The sequence below is a fragment of the Hemitrygon akajei genome, chromosome 1 (genome assembly GCF_048418815.1).
Source record: "Hemitrygon akajei chromosome 1, sHemAka1.3, whole genome shotgun sequence".
Classification (NCBI taxonomy): domain Eukaryota; kingdom Metazoa; phylum Chordata; class Chondrichthyes; order Myliobatiformes; family Dasyatidae; genus Hemitrygon; species Hemitrygon akajei.
In genome coordinates, this window is record NC_133124.1 from 114555112 (window position 1) to 114573437 (window position 18326).

An 18326-nucleotide genomic window follows, 5' to 3' on the forward strand; every position below is an offset into this window, starting at 1 on the left:
AACGTTCCCACAGTAGTTTTGCTTTTCCCATAGTCTCATGAACAGATCAGAAATTTTATGTTGAATCTGAGTACTTTTTATTTTTACAAGTGTTACGATATCATTTTGATTTTAAATGACCTGTGCAAGTTTACTTCACTATCTTTTTATACATAAAAAGGAAACTTGCATATAATAATTAATATTCATCATGTAAGCTCAAATGCTAATTTCAAAGCAATATGTACCAGTACTAAATATAGTGATCCAGTTTTCAGTTAATTGTATAAAATTACCCCAGAATGTCAAATCAGCACAATTAGTTTAATTTTCAAAATACTATGTTCTTCTCATTGAGAATTGTAATCATATTTATTATTAGTGATGTATGATGTGTGAAATATGTTGTTTTGTGACAGCATTACAGTGCAAAGTCATTAAAATATGTATGAATAAATTACAAAAGTGAATAAATAGTCCAAAAAAGGATGATGGAGAGAAAGAAGCTGTTTATATATCATTGACTGTGGGTCTTTGGGCTTCTTTACTTCCTCCCTGATGGTAGTAATGAGAAAAGGATAGTGAGGGTTCTGAATGATGAATCCTGCCTTCTTGAGCCGATACCTCTTGAAAATGTTCTTTGGTGGGGACGGAGCTAGCTGAGTATATAACTCTGCAGCCTTTTGCAATCCTGTGCATTGGAGCTTCCAGAACATTCCATGATGTAACCAGCCTGAATGCTTTCAGGCCGAGACCCTTCATCAGGACTGAAATGTCGACTGTTGACTGTTTTCCATAGATGCTGCAAGGCCTGCTGAGTTCTTCCAACATTTTGTGTGTGTTGCTTGGATTTCCAGCATCTTGTTTGTGCATCCATAGGGGTTAGTTAGTCTTCAGTGGTGTGCTAAATCTCCTCAAACTCTTGACAAAGTAGAGCTGTTTGTGCCTTCTACATGTTTTGGGCACAGGATAGATCCTCCAAGATGTTGACTCAGTAACTTGAACTGCTCACCCTTTCCATTACCGACCCCTCAGTGGGGATGGTGCACGCTCTCCCAATTTCTTCTTCCTCAAATTGACTATCAATTCCTTGGTGTTGCTGACGTTGAACTCTGCCTCCTGGTTTCGGACACGTAAGACCAGTTGCTTCTTGTCCGCCTTTAATCTCTCCCTTTTCCGATTTAAACTTTGAAATTTCAACTTTATTCAGTCGGATCAGATATAATTATGGCCACTCTCAGAAGCTCCAAAAGAAATCCGGACCCGAGCAGTGGGAAGCCCAAGAAAACTAACAAATTCTCAGAGGAACCCCCCCCCCCCCACCCCCCAGGTAAAGAGACTAGAATCTCAAATCAGCATTGAGATAACTCAACTAAAAGAGAAATTTGAAGGAAAAGTCGACTCTTTGAAGAAGTTAGTCGAAATACTGTGGACCTTTCTTCACGTTTGGAAAAAGTCCAACAACGGATCATTGATCTCGAAGCTCGATCACATTGGAACAATATTTGAATTGTTGGATTAAAAGAGAAATCAGAATCAGCCAACACACTGGATTATTTTGCAAAAATGTTTCAGTCTTTATTTCCGGAGGTTTGGTTACAGCTTTCAGATATCAAAATGACTCATAGAGTTGGCACTTTAAAATTTTTGGATCAATGTAAAAACAGACATATTGTGGTCCGTTTTCTCCGTTTCAGAGATAATGACCGTATTATTAAGCTTGTGAGGAAAAAAAACACTTTCAATATCAGAATTCAGACATTTGTTTCTATGAAGATTTTCCACATGAAATTGTTAAAAAGCATGCTGGATTTGCAAATGCTATGAAATCAGCATTTGAAAAAAAGCTTTTTCCATTTCTTCAATATCCAGCGAAATTGAGACTCTTGGTTAAAAAGTCTGGTTTTCATTTCTTTGATGATCCACTTGATGCATTGAGTTTTATTAATTCTTTATCCGACGCATCCGATGATGAATCTGAAGCTTGAATGATTTATAATAGTTTGATTGTCTCGCAGTGTAAAGAATGATGAGATTGAAAGATTTGATGGTTACAGAAGTCTTTAAAATACATTTTAATCTCTGAAAAAGACTGGTTTTGATGGCTTCAATTTCAGAAGACATAGAGGGAGAACTGTTGATAGTCTGTAATAAGTTTGAACCATTTAGAATTTTTTTTTCTGCAGCATTTAAATGAATTAATCATTTTTTTTGTTTATGCTTTTGTAAAGATTTTTTTAAAGTAATTATTTGGATTTCTTTATGTTTTAAAGATAGACCGGACAATTTAAAGTTGGCAATTGTTTTTCTTCTGTGCAAATATTTCAAGAATTGTTTTGGATGTGTTTTTCTTCCCTTATCTAATGTTATGAAGGTTACTTTCAATTGAAGGTCGTTTGGTTATACAAGAAAAACACTTTCCTTCCAAGTTAATTATATTGAGATATATGTCAACTGTAATGAGTTTTATGTTCGGTAGAGGGAGACAGATTTTTTTTTACTTAGGTAGGCGGAGTTTGCATTTTCATTCACATCGATGCTTTTCTTGGGGCTTGCGTCGATTGATATCGACTTGTTTCTGGGCTTTGTAGTTTGGGTGGGATTTTTTTTCTTTTTTTCCCCCCATTATGGAACCCCGGAGCATACGCCAATTATTTTTATTGTTGTTCATCTCCGCCATTTTCGACTATCCTATCCTGACATGCGTCTAACTATTGTTTTTAGACACAAAGTTCCATGATGATATTTAAACAGCTAAATGTTTTATCTTGGAATGTTCGCGGTTGGAATCATCCTATTAAGCGTAAGAAAACATTTAAAGTTATTAACCGATTCCAGCCTGATATAATTTTTGCTCAAGAGATGCATATCAGGTTATGTGATAAAAATCAATTTTTTAAATTTTGAAAGGGTCCTCAGTTTCATGCAAATTCCCAGAGTAAAACTAGAGGTGTTTCTATTTTTATTGATTCCAATATTCCTTTTAACCAGGAGGATATTATAACTGATATCAATGGTAGATTTCTGATTGTTAAAGGAACAATTTGTAATAGAAAAATGGTTTTGGTTAATATTTATGGACCAAATGTTGACGATCCCTCATTTTTTAAAACTGTTTTTGTGTTATTACCTGATTTAAATGAATATATGTTATTAATGGGTAATGATCTTAATAATTGTCTAAGTCCCTTAATGGATAAGTCATCATCCAATATCAACTCCCTAATCGTTCTGCATCACTTATTAATTCCTTTTTAATTGATTATGGTTTAATTGTGATCTGGAGGCATATGCACCCTAGTGACAGAGAATACTCCTTTTTTTTCACATGTTCATAATAAATATTCAACAATCGACTATTTTATGGTTGACCCTCGACTTTTATTCAATGTTCAGAAATGTGAGTATGATGCGGTTGCTATTTCTGATCATGCTCCTTTAAACTTAATATTTGAATTGAAAGATGTTGTTTCTACCAGACCATTTTGGCGTTTTCCAGAAAATTTATTACAAAGTTCAGAATTTGTTGAGTTTATGGAAGCTCAGATAAAAGAGTTTTTTCTCTTTAATAATATAGGAAACGTCTCTAAGTTAGTAATTTGGGATACATTAAAAGCTTATCTATGCGGTCAAATTATTTTGTATATAGCTAAACTGAAGAAACAAACAAGAATGGAATTAGATAAAATCTCTAAACAAATTAAAGAATTAGATAACATTAATGCAATCTCTCCAAATGCTGTTTCATTTAAAAGAAGAGTAGAATTACAATCACAGTATAATTTATTACTACTAACATATCATATTGAAGGATATTTGCTTAAATTGAAAAGTCAATTTTATATCTTTGGGGATAAAAATAATAAGCTCTTAGCTTCTCAATTAAGAGCAGCTAGAGCTAAAAGACAAATCTTAAAGATTCGTAAAAATAATGGAGATATAGTAAGTAACCATGAGGACATTAATAATACTTTTCAAGATTTTTACTCTGATCTTTATAGATCTCAATTTCCTTAAGACTCCTCTAAAATGAAGGCTTTTTTACATAAGATTAAATTTCCACAAATTTCTTTTGAAGATCAACAGATGCTTGATGCTCCAATTACTGAGCATGAAATTCAAAAAGCTATCTTATCAATACAGTCAGGTAAAGCTGACTGTATTCAGCTTTACCTGACTGTATTCAGTGGGATTTTACAAAAAATTTGAAAGGTTACTTTCTCTGTATCTTTTGGAAATATTTCATGAATCCTTTGAGAAGGGTAATTTACCTTCTTTTTATGAAGCATCTATTTCCTTAATTCTTGAAAAAGATAAAGATCCTGTTGAATGTTCATCATTTAGACCTATTTCACTATTAAATGTGGATGCAAAAATTCTCTCTAAAATATTGGCTAATCGCTTGGAAAATATTTATCTAAAATTATTTCTATGGATCAAACGGGCTTTATTAAAGGCTGTTATTCTTTCTCCAACGTTCGGAGATTGATGAACTTTATATATTCATCATTATCTAAGCAACTTCAATGTGTTATCTCTCTTGATGCAGAAAAGGCATTTGATAGAGTTGAGTGGCCATATTTGTTTAAAGTATTAAAAAAATTTGGTTTTGGTTATAATTTCAATAGATGGATTCAAATGATTTATAAGAATCCTATTGCCACGGTCATTACTAATAACTGCCGGTCTTTTTTCTCACTTTCTCGTGGCACTAGAAGGGATGTCCATTAAGTCCTTTATTACTTATTCTTGTATTGGAACCTTTAGCTATAACATTACGTGAAGCTAAAAATATCCTTGGTATCTCTATGAATGGAACCATACATAAGATTTCTCTTTATGCAGATGATCTTTTAGTTTTTATTTCAAATCTTGAGGAATCAATTCCTAATCTTTTGGAAACACTGAAAGATTTTGGTAAATTTTCAGGATAAAAACTTAACTTGAATAAAAGTGAATTGTTTCCATTAAATGTTCATCTTAGTACATATAATGATATTCCTTTTAGAATTGTTAATACATTTAGATATTTAGGTATTATAATTACTAAAAAAAATATAAAGATCTCTATAAAGCAAATATAGTTCCTTTAATGGACTCCATGAAACAATTATTTTCTAGATGGAATCCACTTACTTTTTCTTTAATAGGTCGTATTTATGCTGTGAAAATGATGATATTTACCTAGATTTTTATATGTTTTCCAAAATATACCTATCTTTTTAACTAAAAATTTTTTCGATCAAATTGACTCTCTTATTTCTTCTTTTATTTGGAACAATAAGAGACCTAGAATTAATAAGTATCATTTACAAAAATTTAAAAAAGATGGTGGACTTGCACTTCCTAATTTAAGACTGTATTATTGGGCTGTGAATATTAGACAATTATGTTTTTGGTTATATTGGCTTGTTAAGAGCCAAAAACCATTATGGGTTAATTTGGAATTAAAAGCTGTTAAACAATTTCATTTAACTTCAATTTTAGGAGCTCCATTACCTTTACAGCTCTCTAAAATTCCAAATTTAAATCTCTATCCGGTTATTAAACAATCCCTACGGATTTGGGTTCAGTTCCGTAATTCTTTTAATCTTAAACAACTTAAGTTATCTAGTTTTTTATATCGAAATTTTTTATTTACACCTTCAACAACTGACCCCATTTTTCTTCTATGGAAAAATAAAGGAATTCATTATTTTACAGATTTATTTTGTGATGGTCGATTGATGACTTTTGAGAAGTTAATTAATAAATTTTCTCTCACTCATACACATTTTTTGCAATATTTTCAGTTTAGACATTTTTTACAACAATGTTTACTTAAGTTTCCATATTTACAAGAATCTGATTTGTTGGATACCATTTTGAAATTGAATCCCTTAGAGAAAGGTTCCATTAGCAGAATTTATAATTTACTTTTGTTACAAAAAGAGAACCTATCACTAAAGATTAAACAAAATTGGGAGAGAGAACTTAATATGACCTTTGTTAATGAAGATTGGCTTCAAGTTTTGAAAAATGTAAATTCTTCTTCTGTACGTGCCAACCATTGTTTAATTCAATTTAAAATTGTACACCGTTATTACTTAATAAAGGAGAGACTATCTGAAATATTTCCTAGTATAGATAACTATTGTGATAGATGTAAAACTGAAGTAGCTACTTTGTCACATATATTCTTCTTTAAAGTCGTTTTGGAAATCTTTATTTTCTACAATTTCTAAAGCTTTGAAAATTAATTTACAACCTTATAGATTGACTGTTCTATTTGGAATAGTTCCGCATCATATTCAGGGCATCTCATCTTCAGATCAACATGTAATTGCATTTGTTACACTGCTGGCAAGAAGAACTATTTTATTAAAATGGAAAGGTATTTCTTCCCCAACATTAATTGAATGGTTTTCTCAAGTGATGTTATGTCTTAGTTTGGAAAAAATCAGAAGTGGAACTTTTGATCCTCGATTTGATTTTGAGAGAAGATGGGGTTCTTTTGCCAAATATTATCATTTAATTTGAATTAAGTTATATGGTTTCCTTCCAATTTTATTTTTTATATATATAAATATGAAATGATGGTTGATGACTCTTTTTATATATTTAGATGATGGTCAAACGTATTGCTCTGGGGGGTTGATTCCTAATGGGTTTTTTTTTATAGTTAGTGGGCTTTTTTTTAGTTAGATGGGGTTCTTTTTTTACCTCCTTTTTTCTATATATAAAATTTTTTTCCCCATTTTTATATTTCAAGATCAGTTTTCTTCAGCTTTATTAATTGTGTGCATATTAATCTGTTAAAGTTTTGTATCATTTTATAGCTGCTGATGATTACGTATCAATAAAAAGATTCTAAAAATGAAATGCTGACGTTGAGGGCGAGTTTGTTATTGGAACACCACTGAGACAGCAGATTTCAGTCCCGTAAGCTGCCTTATTGCCACCTGAGATTCTGTCAACATCAGTGGCAATACCATCAGTGAACTTATAGATGGTATTTTAGGTTTGTTTAGCCACACAGTCATGAATTTTGAGAGAACAGAGCAGTGTGATAAGGTGCACATGTGTGATGGTCAGCGAAGAGGAGATCTTATTACTAATCTGCACTGATCGTGATCTCCCAGTAAGGAATTCAAGGATTCAGATGCAAAGGGAGATATAGAGGTTTAAGGTAGGTTATTAGTAGTGAGGGGATGATGCTGTTGAATAGTGAGGTATAATCAACAAACAGTACTAAACAGAACTAAAGAATCTGTCCAAGTTCCAATAGAATAAATTCTTTTTCATTTGTTATTTATCTGAGTAATGTTTCTAAGATTGCTGTTCTTGCTTCTGTCAACAGTCCTATGCTTGGCCGCTTCTTGAGACGCTGTTTTCTGAGGTACTGACAAAAAACGAGTGGCTGAGGCTGTTTGACAACATTTTTTCCAATCATCCATCCTTCCTGTTGATGGCAGTAGCAGCCTATTTAATTTGTTCTCGAGCTCCGCTGCTTCATTGCAATATAAAAGAAGACCTTGAGGTATTTTAAAATCTTGTAGATTGTGTTATTTTCCAAACTTCGTTGTTACTTATAAGTTTATTTTTAACATTGTTTTCTTTTTTAAAGTTATTCTACTGAAATGTTAAAATATAACTTTTCAACAGAACTACACAGCCACCCCCTGCTTTTCTTTTTGCTGTGCTCTCCTCTTCTGTCCATTTTTCTGTCTCTTAATTTTCTTCCTTTTTAAACCCATTCAGCACTCTTGCAATCAGGTGGTCTGAGTACCTCATAGAAACGTAGAAAATTTACAGCACAATACAGGTCCTTCAGCCCACAAAGCTGTGCCGAACATGTCCTTACCTGAGAAATTACCTAGGGTTACCCATAGCCCCCTATTTTTCTGATCTTCATATACCTGTCTAGGAGTCTCTTAAAAGACCCTATCGTATCCGCCTCCACCATCATCACCGGCAGCCCATTCTATGCACTCACCACTCTCTGTGGAAAAATATTTACCCCTAGTATCTCCTCTGTACCTACTTCCAAGCACCTTAAAACTGTGCCCTCTCGTGCTAGCCATTTCAGCCCTGGAAAAAAGCCTCTGACCATCCACACAATCAGTGCCTCTCATCATCTTATACACCTCTATCAGGTCACCTCTCATCCTCCATCGTTCCAAGCAAAAAAGGCCGAGTTCACTTAACTATTCTCATAAGGCATGCTCCCCAATCCAGGCAAACATCCTTGTAAATCTCCTCTGCACCGTTTCTATGGTTTCCACATCCTTCCTATAATGAGGCGACCAGAACTGAGCACAGTACTCCAAGTGGGGTCTGACCAGGTCCTATATAGCTGCAACAATACCTCTTGACTCCTAAACTCAGTCCCACTATTGATGAAGGCCAATGCACCGTATGCTTTCCTAAAAACAGAGTAATTCTGCACAGCAGCCTTGAGCCTTATGGACTCGGACTCTGACCCCACTGATCCTCCACACTGCCAAGAGTCTTACCATTAATACTATATTCTGTCATCATATTTGACCTACCAAAATGAACCGCCTCGCTCTTATCTGGGTTGAACTCCATCTGCCACCTTTCAGCCCAGTTTTGCATCCTATCAATGTTCTACTGTAACGTCTGACAGCCCTCCACACTATCCACAACACCTCCAACTTTTGTGTCATCAGCAAATTTACTAACCCATCCTTCCACTTCTTCATCCAGGTCATTTATAAAAATCATGAAGAGTAGGGGTCCCAGAACAGATTCCTGAGGCACACCACTGGTGACTGACCTCCAATGCAGAATATGACCTATCTACAACCACTTTTTGCCTTCTGTGGGCAAGTTCTGGATCCACAAAGCAATTTCCCCTTGGATTCTGTGCCTCCTTACTTTCTCAATAAGCCTTGCATGGGGTACCTTATCAAATGCCTTGCTGAAATCCATATACACTACATCTACTGCTCTACCTTCATCAATGTGTTTAGTCAAAAACTTCAGTCAGGCTCGTAAGGCACGACCTGCCTTTGACAAAGCCATGCTGACTATTCCTAATCATATTATGGCTGTCCAAATGTTCATAAGTCCTGCCTCTCGGGATCTTCTCCATCAGCTTACCAACCACTGAAGGAAAAACCACTTCACTTCAAAAAACCTGGTCTGCTACTTTTTATTGTAACAATAGCCAGGCGAGTCAAGTTACTTGTGAAGAATAGGAATAGGAAGTATTGTTGCAAGGCCGGTATTCCGTACTGGGTGTCAGATGTGGGATGTCCGGGAGACTCCCAGCTTCCCAGGCGGCCACATCTGGGTCAGGTGCGTCGGGCTGCAGCTCCTTAGGGATAGGGTTAGGGAACTGGAGAAGCTTGATGATCTTCGCCTGGTCAGGGATAGAGAGGAGGTGATAGAAAGGAGCTATAGGCAAGTAGTCACACTGTAACCTTGGGAGGCAAGTAAAAGGGTAACAGTCAGGAGAGGGAAGGGCAAGAGTCAGATACTAGGAAGTACCCCTGTGGCTGTCCCCCTTCACAATAAGTACTCCTGCTTGAGTATTGTTGGGGGGGGGTGGTGGGGACAGCCTACCTGGGGGAAGCAACAGTGGCCGTGCATCTGGCACAGAGTCTGGCCCTGTTGCTCAGAAGGATAGGGAAAGGAAGAAGACAGCAGTGAGAGGGGCTCTATAGTTAGGGGGTCAGACAAGTGATTCTGTTCACGCTGGAAAGAAACGCAGATGGTAGTTTGCCTCCAACGTGCCAGAGTCCGGGTTTCTGATCCCGTCCATGATATCCTGAAATGGGAAGGAGAACAGCCAGGTAAATATTGGTACCAATGACATAGGTAGGAAAAGGGAGGAGGTCCTGAAAACAAACTACAGGGAGTTAGGATGGAAGTTGAGAAGCAGGACCTCAAAGGTAGTAATCTCAGGATTACTACCTGTGCCATGTGACGGTGAGTATAGGAATAGAGTGAGGTGGAGGATAAATACGTGGCTGAGGGATTGGAGCAGGGGGCAGGCATTCAGATTTCTGGATCACTGGGACCTCTATTGAGGCAGGCATTATCTGTACAATAAGGATGGGTTGCACTTGAATCCGAGGGGGGGCCAATAACCTGGCGGGGAGGATTGCTAAGGCTATTGGGAAAAGTTTAAACTAGAATTGCTAGGGGTTGGGAACCAAACTGAAAAGACGGAGGAAGGGGCAGTTGGCTCACAAATAGAGAAAGCATGGAGACAGTGTGAGAGGGAGGATAGGCAGGTGATAAAGAAGGGATGCGCTCAGACTGATGGTTTGAGAGGTTTCTATTTCAATGCAAAACAAAGCAGATAACTTAGAGCGTGGATCAGTACTTGGAGCTGTGATGTTGTTGCCATTACAGAGACTTGGATGGTGCAGGGGCAGGAATGGCTACTTCAAGTGCCAGGCTTTAGATGTTTCAGAAAGGAGAGGGAGGGAGTCATAAGAGGTGGGGGCTGATCAGAGATAGTGTCAGAACTGCAGAAAAGGAGGAAGTCATGGAGGGATTGTCTACTGAGTCTCTGTGGGTGGAAGTTAGAAACAGGAAGGGGTCAATAACTCTACTGGGTGTTTAACAGGGACATCGAGGAGCAGATAGGGAAACAAATTCTGGGAAGGTGTAATAATAACAGGGTTGTTGTGATGGGGGATTTTCATTTAAAGAATATTCAGGTGTCAGGTCTCTCGGTGGGACAGTATTTTGAAGATAGTGATCACAATTCTATCTCCTTCACCGTAGCATTCGAGGAGGATAGGAGCAGACAAGTCAGGAAAACATTTAATTAGAGTAAGGGGAAATATGAAGCTATCAGGCAGGAACTTGGAAGCATTAATTGGTAACATATTCTCAGGGAAATGTACGGCAGAAATATAGCAAATGTTGAGGGGATATTTGCATGGCTTTCTGCACAGGTACGTTCCAATGACACAGGGAAATGATGGTAGGGTAAGGGAACCATGGTGTACAAAGGCAGTTGAACATCTAGTCAAGAAGAAAAGAAAAGCTTATGAAAAGTTCAAGAAAACTAGGTAATGATAGAAATCTAGAAAATTATGAGCAGGAATAAGCTTAAGAATGAAATTAGGAGAGCCAGAAGGGGCCCTGAGAAGGACTTGGCAAGCATTATTAAGGAAAACCCCAAGGCATTCTACAAGTATGTGAAGAGCAAGATGATAAGACGTGAGAGAATAGGACCAATCAAGTGTGACAGTGGAAAAGTGTGTATGGAACCGGAGGAGATAGCAGAGGTACTTAATGAATACTTTGCTTCAGTATTCTCTGCGGAAGTGGACCTTGACAATTGTAGGGATGACTTACAGTGGACTGAAAAGCTTGATCGTTGTATATATTAAAAAAGAGGATGTGCTGGAGCTTTTGGAAAGCATCAAGTTGGATAAGTCACTGGGACCGGAGGAGATATACCCCAGGCTATTGTGGGAGGCGAGGTAGGAGATTGCTGAGCCTCTGGTAATGATCTTTGCGTCATCAGTGAGGACAGGAGAAGTTCCAGAGGATTGGAGGGTTGCAGATGTTGTTCCCTTGTTCAAGAAAAGGAGTAGAGATAGCCCAGAAAATTATAGACCAGTGAGTCTTACTTCAGTGGCCGGTAAGTTGATAGAGAAGATCCTGAGAGGCAGGATTTATTAACATTTGGAGACGCATAATATGATCATGGCTTTGTCAAAGGCAGTTCGTGCCTTACGAACCTGATTGAATTTTTTGAGGATTTGATTAAACACATTAATGGTAGAGCAGTAGATGTAATGTATATGGATTTCAGCAAGACATTTGATAAGGTACCCTATGCACGGCTTATTGAGAAAGTTGGGAGTCATGTGATCCAAGGGAACCTTGCTTTGTGGATCCAGAATTGGCTTGCCCACAGAAGGCAAAGAGTGGTATAGTATTAATGGTAAGAATCTTGGCAGTGTGGAGGATCAGAGGGATCTTGGGGTCCGAATCCAAAGAAGGATGAGAGGTGACCTGATAGAGGTGTATAAGATGATGAGAGGCATCGATTGTGTGGATAGAGGTTTTTTCCTAGGGCTGAAATGACTGACAGGAGAGGGCACAGCATTAAGGTGCTTAGGAGTAGGCACAGAGATGTCGGGGTAAGTTTTTTACGCAGAGAGTGGTGAGTGTGTGGAATGGGCTGCCAGCGACTGTGGTTGAGGTGGATACTATAGGGTCTTTTAAGAGATTCTTGCATAGGTACGTGGAGCTTAGAAAAATAGAGGGCTATGGGTAACCCTAGGAGATTTCTAAATTAAGTACATGTTCAGCACAGCATTGTGGGCCGAAGTGCCTGTATTGTGCTGTAGTTTTTCTATGTTTCTAATGCTTGCTGACATTTGCATTAAACAAACCATGGATGCAAGCTTCAGTTTTGCACCAATGGATAACACACTGAAGGATGTTCTGTAAATAACAGAATTCTTCCAGACTCTATTATAAATACATAAAGGTTCTGTGTGAACCCAAGGCCTGTGGCATAATCTCAAATCAAACACAGAAAATAATCTGTATTTTCAGAATAGGTCCATCAAGCAGCAAGGGTGTCAGTTGCCTGTTTATCCCACTCCCACTGAGAGACTGTCCTCGATTTCATTAGAAATGAATGAAGAGAACAATGTGTGATTGTGAATTATCTGTAGGGACTTTGGAATTAACATGAAGTTCAATGGCTGCCCTCTATTTTTTCAATGGGACCTCTCTGTATCCCACTGCCTTCAGACTCCTGAACCAATCGCCTGTTTCACTTGCCTGCTCAAGGTGCTGCTGTTCACATGTTACTCCTTTACATATCCCATTGATTGTTGCCTCATTATTAATGGCCCTAAGGTCCTGATATGATTTTAAAATGGTATCAGGTGAATATTTTCTTTGCAAAGCAGTTGTGTTATGATCCTATTCATTATGCCAGGAAGTGCTCTGCAGGTAACATTCTCACCGCTGATCTGAAAGTTGTGGATTCAGTTCCCACTTCTGACTTTGTTGTACTGAAGTGACTGATACTTTAGTCTAGTACTGTGAGAATACAAGACTGAGGGAATGAACAGTCACCTCTTTCATGCCTCATTCTGGAGGTGTTGCCACATTCTCGTATTATTAACTCTACCTCTCTGTTATTCTTCTGTTTGCACTTCAGCAATTTTCATTGCCTCTTCACTTTGAATTACGATTGTTGCACCATTCTGGTCTATTTGCACTTGTCCTTGTAATTATTGTTGTGTGTACTGTTAGCATGACTATTGTTTACTCTGTTAGCCTCACACAATTACCAATGAATTTCATTGCTCTCTGGTGATATGACAGTTTAATCTATGGAGGTACATTACCTCTTGCATAGATATAAGCAAAGGAAGGCAAAGTGGAGCCATGTCCCTATTGTCCAAGCTAATGTTTATCCTTGACATACTTCCAAAATAAATTCTCATCGTTATGGTTATTGGTCGTAATAAAAAAAAGTGTGAATCCAAGAAATAAACTGATCATCTGACTTTACAAATCAAGCCTTAAGTAAAGAATTTAGGCTTTAATATTGACTGAGCTAAATTTCAAAAGACTGCATTCTTTCATTTAAGGAATATTGCAAGAGTTCAGTTTCTTATAAAATCTCAAGATACAGAAAAATTGGTACATACTTTTCCTTTTAGCCGATCGGACTACTATAATGCATTCTTTTTCAGAACTGCCTAAGAAAGATGTAAATCAGCTGCAGCTTGTTCAAAATGCAGCAGCAAGAAACTTAGCCAAAAGAAACAAAATCTGAGGCACACTTCACCAGTTTTGGCATCGTTACACTGGCTGACTGTCGTTTAGGATCAATTTTAAAATACTCTTTATTGTATTTAAGGCTGTGAATAATCTAGCTCCTCTGTATATTTTGGAGTGTCTATCCCCTAATCGTAATCTTAGATCCGCGAATGCTGGTTTGCTTAGTGTTCCTGGAGTCAAACATATAGAACTGGTGATGTGTCCTTTCGCTCTTATGCATCAAAAGTATGGAATGCAGTACTCTACTGACTAAGATATGCCAGGCTAGTACTGTGGAACGTTTCAAACATTTCTAAAAACCTACTTTTTAATTTGGCCTACTTAGAGGATTAATTGCTGCCTGTTGTTGATTATATTTATATAACTTTCTATATTCAATTACATTTTATTCTAATTCTGATGTTTGTCTTACGATTTTTAATTTTGTCTCATTTTCTTATGATTATATTGATTTGTCTTTAAAATCTATCTACTTTGAGCCTGCATCTTAATTTATGAAAGGAGCTATATAAATAAAGTTATTATTGTCATCACCCCACTGATTATGGAAGATGGCTGTGTTTAAAGAGGTTGCCATATTTTGTAATAGTGACCACACTTCAGAAATATTTTAATATTTTGTGGAAAGGATGTGTCATGTACTAAAGGAATGCAAGGCCTTTTCTAATATAACTACCTATGAGAATGGGAATGAGAAAAAGATGTTATAAAAGTTTTGTACATTAAGTAGAAAGTTCAAATGATCTTTTATCTGATGTAGAATTTCTTCCATCACCGCAATAACTTGGACCTCGAAGCAGTAATCAAGGAAGCATACCATCTAATGGATACCACACCTGACGATGTCCATCCCAAGCGTATGCTGGATGACTTTGTACCATTAACCAAGGGCCAGTATCCAATATTTAATAAATATCCAACATTTATTATTAACTATCAGACTCAAGAACGAGAGAGGATTTGGCAGGAAGAGTTGGAATACTTAAAGGAAAGGTAAATGTGGCAATTAATTAATTTTAAAAGAGAGCTGTGCCATTCTTCACTGTGAAGTTTTATTGCAGGCTCACAAGTTAATCTGCATCTGTAATACTTACCCATTGCATAATAAATCTCAGTGCAAAAAAGTTGACTTCAGCTGAATGTTAACACATGTAATGTTCCTGTATGGGTAATTCCAGTGTGGCTTCAGACTCAACAACTTCAGAGAAACTTGGTAATCCACTTTAGGTTGAGTCCTTTCTCTGCCCCTGTGATGTACCAGAGCTCAATCTTATAGCAGTAAAACAAAATGAAATCTTTGCTATTGCTGCAGATGTGGTGTAAATGACCTCAAATGCATCCAAGTTAGATTTATTACTAGTTTTTTTTATTTTAAAGAGATGATAGAAATTTAAGGATGCTTATGACTGGAAAGTGATTAAGGCGTTTTTCCCCGCTTATGTGGGAATATTTTTAATGTTATTGCCATCAAAAGCTTGATGTATCAATTTGAAAATGGATAATGATTAATTATTAAAATTGTAATTTATGACTTGACTGGTAAGTCAGCTGCTTATTTATTGCTAACTTTCAGTTTATTAAAAAATAAGTTAGTTTTTCCAGTAACACCTTGTATAGTTGCTCCATTTGTGTGGTGCATAATCAAAGTGAGTGGCATTTGTAATGAACAACATTAGAAACAGTTGCATTTTGGGGCATGCATGGCATGTGGTGAAATGTAGCTCTATGGATCTCAGCTAATGAGAGAGTACGTATAGGAATAATGAGCTTTACAGCTCCTTGAGCTTCCTTTGCAAATCAATTGCTAATTCATATTCTGTCAATATTGATATTGTCAATTCCGTCTCTCCACCTTGGTTTCATAATCCTTAATATTTTTGCCTAATGAGAAACAAATTTAGAAATTTTCAGCTGACTCCTCTTGTAAATCAAACAACTGATAGTGGGAGAAAGTTCCAGATATGTAAGTGTGAAGATTCATAGGATTTATAGAAGACCATATGATATAGGAGTAGATTTAGACCATTTGGCCCATCAAGTCTGCTCTGCCATTCAGTCAAGGCTGAATTATTTTCCTTTTCAACCCAATTCTCCTTCCTTCTAGCTGGAACCTTTGATGCCATTTCATCCTTTGCTTTAAATGTACCCAAATGACTTGGCCTCCACTTGGCAATGAATTTCACAGATTCACCACCCCCTTGCTAAAGAAATCCCCCCCTTATCTCTGCCCTAAAGGGTTAATCCTTGTTTTCTGAGGCCGTGCCCTCTGATCCTAGAATATCCCACTATTGGAAACATCCTCTCCATGTAAACTTTATCACCTCCAATTTCTGAATTTACTCCCCATGTAGAAAATAGTCTACGCCTTTATTCCTTCAATTAAAATGAATGACCATTAGTTTCCCAGCACTGTATTCCACCTGCTACTTCTTTGCCCATTCTCCTAATCTAGCCAACTCCTTTTGCAGACTCCCTGCTTCCTCAATACTACCTGCCCCAACACCTATCTTTGTATCATCCCCAAACATGGCCACAAATCCATCATCCAGATCATTAATATATAATGTGAAAAGTAGCAGGACATTCATTCCATTGACTGCTGCTGAGCAATTTCATTCCTCCCATTAATTTTTCCTGTAACCTATTCCTGTTGACTTTCCCAAGATTCTACCTCACACTAAGACCAGCTTATTCCCTTACACCGGTGTTTAAATTATGAAGACAATTCAGTAGTCTCGTCTTCAGTTCCCTCGAGTTTCAACGGTTAAGTGATCTACCGTAATCCAAACCATTTTAGTTGGGTAGGGTGGAAGGAAATTTGCTTATGTACTCATTTGGGGAGTAAGTGGTAAATTTTAAGATTGTATTGGGTGAGCATAGTATGGAATCCTGATCCAATTCAAGCAAAGGAAACTATGATCCATTCTGGGGTGGTTCAGCTCAGGAAACTCATTGTTCAGTGGATGAAAAGGTGTTTTTGTACAAACATAGTTCTCCTGCTCATGGTCCAGTGTAAATTTCACTGTGGTGCATTCAATTTTGCTGTCACGGTCTTCTAGGCAATTGGCCCATGAGCGTCAGGCTGAGAGTGTCCGGAGGCAGGCTGAGAATGCTGCCTGGTATCGGCAGCAGGAGTTACTCCAGGAAGCTGAAGAACAGAGAAGAAAAGTCCTACATGAAGAGGAGCAGAAGCTTGTGGAACAGAGAGTGAGGTAATTTATTTTTCTGTTTTCAGTGCAAAATATTGCAAAATGACTGGAAGGTCAGCCAAGATATGTGATAGTATCTTTAAGGAAGACTCCACAAATATCTATTTTTAATGGTCTGCTACATTGCTACACACCAGATGTTTAAGTATGATACATTGAAGTATTTGCTTTATTTTAATCTTTCAATATAGCTCAGCGTTAAGAATATTTCTCACCTGTCCGTATATTCCAGTTTATACCCCACTGTTGCACAGATCCTTTCTCAAACTCAAATTGCTGGGTGAAAGTTTTTGCACCAGTCTGTGCTTTTAACATTCGGGTCAAGTATTTTCTGTAGACAGTTTCCTTTAATAATGCTTCAGTGTATCAGTGTATACCATGAAGAGCCATTAAAAACAGATGCATTCCTGATGGCCTTTAAAATTTAGTTTGGGTGTAGTATTTTTTCTATAATTTACTGTCTACCATCAGACTGGTCTGGTCTGTGACACTGCTGTCACTTGAATATTTGTTTATTGCACACAAGCTTAGGGTGTAAGGGGCATCAAAATGACAATGAAGATTTGAACAGTCTATAGTCTGATACAGAAAACCATTTATAGTTTACTGTCAGCCTATCGTCAGATTTCTGTTGTCTAATAATATTCATAGAGTCATAGAACACTACAGCACAGAATCAGGCCCTTTGGCCCATCTAGCCTGTACCAAACCATTAATCTGCCTAGTCCCATCAACCTGCACCTGGACCACAGCCCTCCATACTCCTCTCATCCATGAACCTATCCGAATTTCTCTTAAGTATCGAGTCATAGAACACTACAATGTGTTTTACAATTTGTGACTGACTTTCTTGCAAATTATCTTTCACTTCATATTTCATGGTTATATATTTATTTTCCAGAAAAGTAATGTTTTCATTTTTCCTCAGAACATAGGAGCCCATTGAGTCTATCACGAATCTTGGAGCAATCCCATCAATACCATTCTCCCACTAATTTTCTTTCCACCCATCCTCTCTCTCACCGCTCAGGTTTCCCTATCACCAAACTGAGGGGGAATTTACAGTTGCCTGTTAACCTATCTACTAATACATCATTGGGTTGTGGAGGAAAGAGTATGCAGGGTAAATGTGCTCAGTCAAAAGACACCACAGAGCACCAGAGGTCAAGATTGAGCCCAGATTGCTGGACTGCTTGGGAAGCTGCACTATCTGCTGCACTACCATTCTGTCCCCCTTTTTAAATATATAGAGCTCCTCTCCCTCCAGATGTTGACTTTAGCTCAGGACCTCCTAGTCAGAAGCATGTCCTAATCCAGTCAACAGAATCCATAAACCAGGCCAGCACTTCTGTGCAA

The 18326-nt window shown here is 37.4% G+C and overlaps 1 protein-coding gene across 2 annotated transcripts in view; it reads left to right on the plus strand.

The window, feature by feature from the left end:
• tbc1d31 (TBC1 domain family, member 31) overlaps positions 1 to 18326 on the plus strand; it is an 83710-nt gene that overhangs the window by 46605 nt on the left and 18779 nt on the right. For both annotated transcript variants that reach the window (XM_073050322.1, XM_073050331.1), the window contains exons 13-15: positions 7319 to 7498; positions 14522 to 14754; positions 16821 to 16973. In XM_073050322.1, coding sequence (XP_072906423.1) covers positions 7319 to 7498; positions 14522 to 14754; positions 16821 to 16973 — 566 coding nt within the window. The remainder of the gene's footprint in view (positions 1 to 7318; positions 7499 to 14521; positions 14755 to 16820; positions 16974 to 18326) is intronic.